The 11,842-nt window shown below is 33.9% G+C and overlaps 1 protein-coding gene across 1 annotated transcript in view; it reads right to left on the bottom strand.

Moving 5' to 3' along the window:
* Window positions 1-11,842, bottom strand: part of LOC103598708 (phosphatidylinositol 4-phosphate 3-kinase C2 domain-containing subunit gamma-like) — a gene marked incomplete at its 3' end in the record, with an annotated part of 252,245 nt that overhangs the window by 145,579 nt on the left and 94,824 nt on the right. The window contains exon 12 of the mRNA XM_008582754.1: window positions 1,898-2,027. Within this exon, the coding sequence (XP_008580976.1) occupies window positions 1,898-2,027 (130 nt within the window). The remainder of the gene's footprint in view (window positions 1-1,897; window positions 2,028-11,842) is intronic.

Here is an 11,842-nt window from a genome sequence, read left to right as displayed (position 1 = left end):
GGCAAGAATCTGTGAGTTAAAAATAAATTGAAAAAACCGGGGAATATTTTTAATTGTCAGAAGAATAATTGTAGTAATTGAGCTGGTTAATAACAATTTTAAGGAGTCACTTGCTGCACAAAATTTGTTATTTTGCCCTACAACACTTACTGCACTCTTGCTCTGTCTGGTGCTGTTTTAGCTTCTGAGGATTAAATAAAAAATAAAACAGTAAAAACAATTTGTGTCACTTGGTAGGAGCCGAAAGAAATATAAGCAAACACAATCAGTAAGGTACCATAAGAGAGAAATTCAGAGTTCAGACCAAGTAACAAAAGAAAAGATGTTCAATTTTATCTGATGAGATAGGAACAAATTAAAAAGGTGGTGGAAAACTTGTCTTGAAAGATAACTAGATGTTCTCAAGGTGGGCAAGTGAAAGCACTGTGTTCCTGACATGTGGAGGACCCCTAGCTGAGGCATGATTTCTCAGTTCAGAGTTGGGGTAAGTAGACCAAATGCAGAGAGTGGCTAGGTGCAGAGGCAGAGAGTGAGGCTAATTCTAGAGATGCAATTATAGAGATAGGCAGAGGCCAAACAACAGAGGGCCTTGTGTGCTATGCTAAATGATTTGTACTTTACCTTAAAAGAATTGGAGAGCTACTGAAGAATTTTATAAGCAGAACTGATTCTGTGCAAGGGCAGGGGATATTGCAATCAAATGTCAGGTCTTTGGTCAAAGGAATTAAGAACTTTAACCAAGGAAGGGGAGATAATGATGGTTATAGTCCTAGAAGAAAAAGGATTTGGTTTGGGATGGAAGGGACCATGACGTATGTGAGAATTAAAGGTCACAAGCCATGTTTCAGGACACGGTCTCCACTGATTGGTAACACTAACAGTAGTACAGATGGTGCCACCTAACATCATCCTCTGACTCCTAGGAATTGACACATATTTATAATGGGAAAGCATTATATTGGGAGTCAAATTATCTTCCCCCAAAACCAGACCTTATGAAAGAGTTGAGAGAGAGTGAGCTGGGGAATTTTCTTCTACTTGAGGTGAGAAGAAAATTGTTATCAGTGAAGCAGTAGAGACCTCATAGAAAGGACTGAGAACCAGCCCGTGGAGTAGTGTCATAACAGGGGCAAGAAAAGCAGCAGTAACTGTGAAAGCCATGAATGGGGTCTATGAGCCTTCTGAGATTCTCAGTAATGACAGGGCTGGTGTTGGGGAGGGGAGCAAAGGAGGAAAGGAGAGCAGGAATAGTGTCAAGAAAGAACTTCTACCTACACGATTTAATAAATCTCTACAAAAGGAGAAAGTAGGAGCCAGTCATACCAAATTAGGTATAAGTTTACACAATAGAGGAGAGCAGGAATAGTGTCAAGAAAGAACTTCTACCTACACGATTTAATATATCTCTACAAAAGGAGAAAGTAGGAGCCAGTCATACCAAATTAGGTATAAGTTTACACAATACAATGGATGTTTATTGTCGAAAAACTTGTTTAAACAAATTTGTAATTGGCTTGTGTGAAAAACTTGAGAAAATGGAGATCACATATACCATTGATTTCTCTCTTCTTTGCTATATCTGGACTTCCCCCACCCCTGCCTTAAATAGAGAGTAGCCATGGTGTGTGAATGATTAACAACACCTCTCCTTTTACCAATTTCCATTTCTTCTCAGTTCAGTAATGTGGACTAGACACTTGTCTAGTTTTTAAATGGACTTTTAATCTGCTGAATTGAATAGTCAATTATCTATTAGAAGTAACATATTTATCAAGCCACTGAATCAAATTAATTGGCAGCATTTTTGAAAAACCACACCCTTGGCTTAAAAAAAAAGTTTTAAAAAAGCTGACTCTTATTAGATAAATGATCCAGCCAGAATAAAGATTAAACTTACATTTCATTCCAGTTGACCAAGAAAAAAAATAATTTTTTGACCGGAATATTTCTGTAGTTTCTTACTTGGCACAGCTTCTTTCCAGCATAAGTAAGCCAACAGGAAAAAGAAAATGCTTTATAGCTAAAAAGAAAAAGAAAAACAACATTGATTCAATAAGCTTCACACTTTGAAGGAACTAGCTTTCTATTATTTTTGTAACCAAAATTCAAATGTTAAAGTGATGTTTACTTGTATAAAGTATGCTTAAAAATTACTTTAAGACTTTATGTTGGGTATGTCAGTAAGACTGCAGAACAGAGATCCTCAAGATTCGCCTTTCCTCATGGAGACACCAGTTCAACAAAACACTTACCAGTCCTTTTGTGAGAAATCCAAAAACCAGTTAAGAGGCTCCTGTGCCCCAGGTAAATGCAAAGCCAGCCACATGAAAGCTGGTAGAAAAATTTTTGGCACTCACTTGCTATAGGCCCTCCCTTGCACAGCATGGCATGATTGGGAGGAAACTCTCAACTCCTGGTTTTCCCCTGGTGAGGGAAAGAGAAGACTGGAACAAACATCTAACATTCAGACTTTTGGGGGGACATCCCAAGGGACAGGTTTCTGTCTTGCCTTTATCTAAATGCTGACAGAAAAGGACCCAGGTTGGGACTGCTGAGAGTGAAGACAATGGTTTAAACTAGTCTGCACTCACTTGTTATTGCCTCTCCCTCTGACTCAGTGTAGAAGAAGCAGGAAAAATTCCCAACTCCCAGCTTCTTGAGAAAAGAAACCAACCAAACCTCTCTAATAAGGAATTTGCAAATACAAGTACATAGAAGATGCACCCATGTAAAAAGTTTGAGAGGCTCCCAGGATCTCTAGTCAGGCTGATGTCAAAATTCTTTCCTGTATAGAGAGCTAGTCTTTAAGGACTGGGACAGTTTTTTTGTTTGTTTGTTTGTTTTGGTTTTTTTCACCCACATGCACAGATTCCAACACAAAGTAAGAAGGCACATGTAGAAAAAGGAAATCATGGCTCAATCAAAGGAACAAAATAAAAGAACAAAACAAACCAACCCTAAAGAAATGGAGATGTGTAAATTATGTGACAAAGAATCCCAAATAACCATTATAAATATGCTCAATGAGCTCAGAAAAATGATGCCCAAACAATATGAGAATATCAGCAAAGGTATAAACATATTATATTTAAAAAAACAGAAATTTTGGAGCTAAAGAATATAATAATTGAATTGATAAATTCACTAGGGGGATTCCAAGGTAGATAATCCAGCAGAAGAAATAATCAGTGAACTTGAATATAAGTAGATAGGTCATTCAAAATTATCCAGTCAAAGGAATTTTAAAAAAAAGGCTAAGGACATATGGGACACCATCAAGCAGGCCAGGCCAATATGGGATTTTCAGAAAGATAAAAGAAAGAAAAAAAAATAATAAAAAGGACAGAAAGTATATTTGGTATTTGAAGAAATAATGACCAAGAACTTCCCAAATAAAAAAAAAGGCTAAGGACATATGGGACACCATCAAGCAGGCCAGGCCAATATGGGATTTTCAGAAAGATAAAAGAAAGAAAAAAAAATAAAAAGGACAGAAAGTATATTTGGTATTTGAAGAAATAATGACCAAGAACTTCCCAAATCTTTGGAAGAAAATGGACATCTAGATTTAGGAATCACAGTGGATTCCAACTATGATGACCCCAAAGAATACAAAAGAGAGAAACATTATAATTAAATTATCATAAGTCAAAAACAAAGATAGAGTTTCAAATGGAGCTAGAGAAAGTGACTTATCACATATAGGGAACTTCCATAAAATTATCAGATAATTTTTTTCAGCAGAAACCATGTAATCCAGAAATGAATGGGATGATATATTCAAAATGCTTAAAGAAAAATACAAAACAAAACAAAACATGCCAATCAAGAATATTATATTGTGCAAAACTGCCTTTAAAAAATGAAAGACAAATACTTTCCAAGATAAACAAAAGTTGAGGAAGTTCATCACCACTAGACATACCTTACAAGAAATGCTAAAGAGAGTCCTTCAAGTTGAGATATAAGGACACTACACACAAAGTTCACTGTTAAAGGTAAATATATAGAAAAATGCAGAATACTGTAATGGTGGTACATAAAACACTTTTAACTCTGGTACAGAATTTAGAAGATGAAAGTATAAAAAAACTATAACAATATATTAATGGGTGTATAACATATAAAGATGTAATCTGTGACATCATTAACATAAAGTGTGTGTAGGGACAAGTAAAAGTGCAGAGTTTTTGTATGTGATTGAAGTTAAATTATCAGCTTAAAACTGATTGTTACAATGTTTCATGTAAGCTCCATGAAAATACATATAGAAGATACACAAAAGAAAATAAGAAAGAAGGGCAATTGACCAGAAGGATATAACAATTATAAATATATATGCACCCAACATCAGAACACCCAAATATACAAAACAAACATCAACAGAATTGAAGGAAGAAATAGAGAGCAACACAAAAATGGTAGATTTCAATAATCCACTTTCAATAGTTAATAAAACAACCAGACAGAAGATAAGAAAACAGAGAACTTGAACAACACTATAGACCAAATGGACCTAACAGACACATACAGACTATTTCACCCAGAGAAGCAGAATACATAGTCTTCTCAAACACACATGGAACATCCTCCAGGATAAATGAATGTTAAGTCACAAAACAAGTCTTAACAAATCTAAGAAGATTGAATCATACCAAGTTGCTTTAATGATGACAATGGAATGAAATTTGAAATCAGTAGTAGAAGGAAAACTGGAAAATTCACCATTAGGTGGAAATCAAACAACATGCTCCTGAACAACAAAAGGGAAAAGAAGAAACCAAAAGGGAAATTACAAAATACCTCAGATGTGCCAGTGCTCACAGCTCAAGAAGAGCATCTTGCCCAGGAGCAGTGGCTGCCATTGAGACTCACCTGAAGTGGGTGTCCCCTTTGGTCTCCCAGCACTCCCAGGCTACCATGCCTGTGCCTGGTCAGCTTGCTTACTTGCCCTCCTTCCCTGCAACTGACTGCACCATGGCACTGACACTAGTGGCACTGGCAGCAATTGAGCAAACCTATAGCAGCTGGTACCAAGATTTACAGAATAATGAAGAGCCTGGAGGACCTGAACACTTTTAACTTCAGGTGATGCTCCTTCACTGTACAGCAGCATGTTTACAGAGGGTACAAGGTATTTGACTACAAAGATGAGTATGGGTTTCCAAAGTCCCCATCTTACAATGTGGCTACAGCACTGCCCAGTTATGATGAAACTGAGAAAACCAAGGCTGAAGCTATTATCCCTTTTGTTCCTAGAAGAGATGAGGATTTTTTGGGTCAGGATGATTTTGATGATCCCAACTAGCTGAGGATAGGGAATGATGAGATTTTCATGTTAACTTTTTTCATGGAATTCTTCTTAACTGGATTGGTTTTTTCTTGTCATTTTGCCTGTTGATCTCTCTATAATTAAATGGATTCCAACTGTCAGGTTTCCCACCTATTTCCCTGGATACTTTGCTGGTCAGTACTGGTGTAGCAGGATGAACTGAATGCTGTGTTGGGGGTCTATGACAACACTCATGAATTATTTGAGGTCTTGGGGCTGAAATGATCTTAAACTATTCTCAAATTTTAAATGCAGCCAAGTACAGGATGGAAGTGCCTAGTGGGCCACTTTTGATAAACAGAACTGGCAAATGTTAGTTTGGCAAACAAACTAAGTCCAAAGTTAGCAGAAGGAAGAGAATAATAAAGAATAAGCAGAAATAAATAGTGAATAGAAAAACTATAGAAAAATCAATGAAACTCAGTTGGTTTATTGAAAAGAGTAACAAAGTAGCAAAATCTTAGCTACACTAAGAAAAAAAGAGAAAAGACATAAAATCAAAAATGAAAGAGGAGACATTATAATTGATGTCACAGAAATAAAAAGTATTATAATAGATTACTATGAATAATCATACACCAATGAATTGAACCTAGAAGAAATGGATAAATCCCTAGAAACATACACCCTTTCAAGACTTAATCATAAAGAAATAGAAAATCTGAAATTGAATTGGTAATCAAAAACCTTGTAACAAAGAAAAGCCTAGTACCAGATACCTTCACTAGATAATTCTGTCAATCATTTAAAGAATTATCACTAAATCTTCTCAGATTCTTCCCAGATAATTCTGTCAAACATTTAAAGAATTATCACTAAATCTTCTCAGATTCTTCCAAGTAATTGAAAAGAAAGGAACACTTCCAAACTCATTTTATGAGGACATTACTCTCATACCAAATCCCCACCCCCCCAAAAATATTACGAGAAAAGAGAGCTAGAGACCAATATCCCTGGTGGCAAAACATGCAAAAATCCTTAACAAAATACTAGCAAGCCAAATTTAACAGCATAGTAAAAGGATAAGACACCATGACCAAGTAGGATTTATCTTTGGATGCAAGGATGATTCAAAATACAAAAAGCAATCAATGTGATACACATTAACACAACAAAGAATAACAGTTGCACAATCATCATAATAGATGTAGAAAAAGCATTTCACACAATCCAATATCCTTTCATGATAAAAACACACAACACACTAGGAATAAAGGGAGATCACCTCAACATAATAAACGTCATATAAGAAAAGTTCACAGCTAACAAGATATTCAAAGGTGAAAACTTGAAAGCTTTTCACTAAGATCAGGAAGAAGAAAAGCTTGCCCTCTTTTGCCACTTCTATTCAACATAGTACTGAAAGTTGTAGACAGAACAATTAGACAAGAAAAATACGTAAAACACATCTAAATCACAAAGGAAGAAGTAAAATTATCTATGTTTGCAGACAACATGATCATATATGTAGGAATATCTAAAGATTCCATGAAATAATTGTTAGAGCTAATAAACAAACCAGCAATGTTGCAGGATACAAAACCAACATACAAAAATAGTTGCATTTCTATACCCTAAGAATAAGCAATTCTAAAAGGAAATTAAGGAAAAATTCCATTTAAAAGAGCATCAAAAATAATGAAATATTTAAGAATAAACTTAACCAAAGAGAAGAAAAAACTTCTACACTTAAAACTACAAGACATTTCTGAAAAAAATTAAAGAAACCAATAAATGGAAAGATATCCCATAATCACAGATTGGAAGACTTAATATTATTAAAACGTTTGTACTATTGTAAGCAATCTTATATTCAATGCAATCCCTATCAAAATCCCAATACATTTTTTTCAGAAATAGAAAAAAGTTCTAAAATTCATATGGAATCATAAAGAATCCTGAATAGCCAAAACAATCTTGAATAAAAAAACAAAACAAAACTGGAGGCCTCACATTTTCTGACTTTAAAACATATTACAAAGCTACAGTAATCAAAACAGTATGGCAGTGGCATAAATATAGACATATAGACCAATAGAACAGAATAAACACATGCATATATGGTTGACTGATCTTTAACAAGGGTGCCAAGAGTGAACAACTTGGAAAGGATAGTCTCTTTTATAAATGGTGTTGGGAAAATTCAATATCCACATGCAAAATAATGAAATTGATCCTTATCTCGGCAGTGGCATAAATATAGACATATAGACCAATGGAACAGAATAAACACATGCATATATGGTTGACTGATCTTTAACAAGGGTGCCAAGAGTGAACAACTTGGAAAGGATAGTCTCTCTTATAAATGGTGTTGGGAAAATTCAATATCCACATGCAAAATAATGAAATTGATCCTTATCTTACATCATATATATATATATATATATATATATTTATATATATAAACCCTCAAAATGGATGAAAGACTTAAACATAAGACCTGAAACTATAAAAGTCCTAGAAGAAAACTTAGGAGGATAGCTTCATAAGATTGATCTTGGCAGTGATTTTTTGGACATGACATCAACAGCACAGGCAACAAAGCAGAAATAAAAAATGGAGCCACATCAAACTAAAAATCTTTCATACAGCAAAATTAACAGTTAATAGAGTGAAAGAGAAAGCTATGAAATGAGAGAAAATATATTGTAGACTATATATCTGATATGAGCTAATTTACCAAAAATACAAGGAACTCCTATAACTCAGTAACAAAAAGCGAAATAACCCAGTTAAAAAATGGGCAAAGGATTTAAATAGACGTTTCTCTAAAGAATAAATACAAATGGCCAACAGGTATATGAACAGGTGCTTAACATCACCAAACATCAGGGAAATACAAATGGAAACCTCAATGAGATATCACATCATATGTGTTGGGATGACCATTATAAAAACAAAACAAAACAGATAATAATAAATGCTGGTCAAGATGTAGAGAAACTGGAACCTTTGCGCACTGTTAGTGTGAATGTAAAATGATGTGGCTGCTCTAGAAAACAGTATGGAGGTTCTTCACAAAATTAAAAACAGAACTAGCATATGATCCAGCAATCCCACTCTTGTCTATTTATCCAAAAGAATTGAAAACAGAATCTTAAATAGCTATCTGCACTTCCATGTTTATTTGAACATTGTTCACAGTAGCAAAGAGGTGGAAACAACCCAAATGTCCATCAACGGATGAAGATTGAAAATACAAAACATCATTCAGCCTTGAAAAAGAAGGAAATCTGTCATATACTACAAATGGATGAATCTGAACATTGTTCACAGTAGCAAAGAGGTGGAAACAACCCAAATGTCCATCAACGGATGAAGATTGAAAATGCAAAACATCATTCAGCCTTGAAAAAGAAGGAAATCTGTCATATACTACAAATGGATGAATCTTAAGAACATTTTGCTAAATGAAATAAGCCAGTCACAGAAGGGCAAATACTGTATATGACATTCATATGAGATATCTAAAGCAGTCAAATTCATAGAACAGGAAGTAGAATGTATGTCAGCAGGGACTGGGGGATAGGAAGTAGGGAGTTGCTTAGTAAAGGGTATAGAATTTCAGCCATGCAAGATGTAAAAGTTCTATAGATATCCTGTATAATGATGCATATATAGTTAACAATACTGTAGTTTATAATCAACAATTTGTTATTAGGTTATATTTCATGTTATGTATTTTTCAACATAATAAAAAGGCCAGAAAAGAAGAAATAATATTCAAATGTTGTGGGGAAAATGAACATTGTGCAGAAAAGTGAAAAAAAATTATGAGTAAAATTGTTTAGGACTAAATTATTGCATGAATCTCTAATGTGAAACTCAGTAGTGGAGCCAAAATTTCAAACAACATCTATTCACTTTACAGGTCTAAGTTTAACGAGAATTTATGTGCTCTAGTTTTTTAAACGTTTAATGAACTTATAGAATAACGAACAATAGTTCTGATATTTCAGGGCAGTTCTGGAAAGCACATATTATAATTGAATATTTTTATTTTAAGTATATGACATGTTTGTAAATGGTAGCTGACTAGCTTCCGAACATTTAACACCTATGCACATACACACCCCTTGCCAAAACTGATGTCTTTAATTATTATGTCCCCTACTGCTAAGAGATTTTGTAAAGAGTCATAATAAGCAAAGAGCAACATTTGTTTAAAATACAATAGAAATACTCTGCACATAGTAAATTTTCCAACACAGTATCTAAACAAACAAATGGGTCATGAAAATAAAATATTCTTAACATTTTCAGATATATTTACTTTTCTTTAGTTTTTATAGCTTCCAACTCTTGATCTTCTAGAGGTGCCCTTGCCATCAATTTGATATGACATGATAAATAGAACAAAAGATATGAATATCAACTATAGTAACTATGTGAGGATAAAGTACACCATTGTGGTAAACCGAAGGGACTTAGGAGTTAGACTACAATTGGAAATTTACACATCCAGCCTTGATTTACTAGTTTTAAAACTGTGGGAAAGTTATATAACTTTTCCATGTATTAATTTCATCATCTGCCTAATTATAGCATGATGGTGCTACTGTGTTACTGGAGTTAGGATTAAATAAATAACACAGGTAAAGCATTTGGCCCAGTGCATAGACTGTGCTCAGTTGATGGCAAGTATTATGATGAGGACAGGGAGCAGAGGATCTAGAATTTGTTCTTCTTCCAGAATGCTGTTGATTTTTATTCTTCCTCATTATTTTTGATTTTTATAAGTTGGGGAGGAAAAAAAAAGAGGCCTAGGGGAAATGATGACATGCTTACCACCTTAATTTTCAGTCTCTTTTTATTTCTAAAATGTGCATTGAAGCCTATATATATCCCTTTAGGAATAGCTTTGGCTGTATTCCATATGTTTTATTATATATTTTTACTATCTCTAAATTCTTTGATTCATGAATTTTTAAAATTATTTGAATTTATAAATATGTTTATTTATATATTTTTTGAAATTGATTTTTAAGTTGCACTGCAGAAAGTGGATAAGATTTATATTATATAGGGTATTTGAAATTGAATTTATAAATATGTTTATTTATATATTTTTTGATATTGATTTTTAAGTTGCACTGCAGAAAGTGGATAAGATTTATATTATATAGGGTATTTGAAATTCGTTTAGACTTTTTGCTTTATGATCTAGTTTTTGGTTACCTCAAATAAATGTTCAATGCATGTTTGAGAAGAATCTGTAATTCCAAATTATTTCTGTAGGGCACAATACATATTTATTGGATCAATTGTTAATTGTATTGGCTTATTCTTCTACATTCTTCCCAATTATTCTCAAAAATATATCTATTCCTGAGACAGGAATGTTGAGATTACTTACTATTATACAGTAGCCTGATCAATCTCTCCTTGAATTTCTGTCAGCTTTTGTACTTGAATATTTTAAAGCCATGTAGTAACTTTATATTTAATAATGCTTTATGATTCAGAGTCTACATACCAACATTTGGTTGTGTGCACAGTATTTACGTTGACATATATCGTGCCTGTCTTCCATACATTCCTTAATGATAATCCAAGGTTATAAATGAGACTTTAGTGACACGAATGGGAAACATACACTGTATACATGTGCCTTTTGATGGCAAAGGCTACGGGACAAGAAGTCTTTATTTGCCATTCAAGTTTTCTGCATGAAAAAGGCATTCCTTGATGAGAAAGAATTTCAACTTGCTCATGTGCACCCAGTTTCTCAAAATTAAAAATACTGTTAAATAATTTTTGCATAGATACATTTTATTACATAATATGCATTACTGTACACATTATGTATTTATGAACCATTATTTTTGCATTGTATTTATCAAACCATGTTAGTGTACTTTATGAGTGATTTAGGGATTTTCAAAAATTATTTTCAGTGACTTCTTAATATAACCTCCTCCTAAGATGTGATTCTACTGTACTCATTATTAATTACTACTAACAGTAATTTAAAAAATTCTCTAGTCAGCCACTCGGCCACTGCTGCTAATGCTCTGTTCTACTTTCACTGATGCTAGCCCCACTGTCCTCAGGCCCTCAGCTCTGTACCTCTTATGGTATTATCTTTTTTGCTTTCTTAAAACATCTCCTGGCCTACCCTCCTTTACCGTCATCACTTCTTCACAGTTTCCAGCTCTGCTTATATTTTTGTCCTTGGTAATACCCATGACGTGGACTAAGTCCTCCTGCTCTCCAAACCCCATGTAGCAATCCACAAGCCAAGTCTGACCCACCCCTCTATTCAAGGGAGTTTATTCAAACGCTTTCAGCAAATTTTTATTGAGCACCTACTGTATCTAGGAAATATTTTTGGTACTAGAGATTAAAAAAGTATATAGTCCTACACATAAATGTGCATAGTCATATGGACATTGTAAAAGATGATTTGGGGGAGAAGTAATAATGAGCAATTATTAAGATAATGAGCATCATGCAATATATACACAAAAAGACAAATTTATCCCATCTTTGAGTGAGATAAAGGCA

The sequence above is a fragment of the Galeopterus variegatus genome, unplaced genomic scaffold (assembly GCF_000696425.1).
Source record: "Galeopterus variegatus unplaced genomic scaffold, G_variegatus-3.0.2 Scaffold2716, whole genome shotgun sequence".
In the NCBI taxonomy this organism is placed as follows: domain Eukaryota; kingdom Metazoa; phylum Chordata; class Mammalia; order Dermoptera; family Cynocephalidae; genus Galeopterus; species Galeopterus variegatus.
Note: the sequence above shows the minus strand (reverse complement) of the source record. Positions and strands in the feature narration are given on the sequence as shown.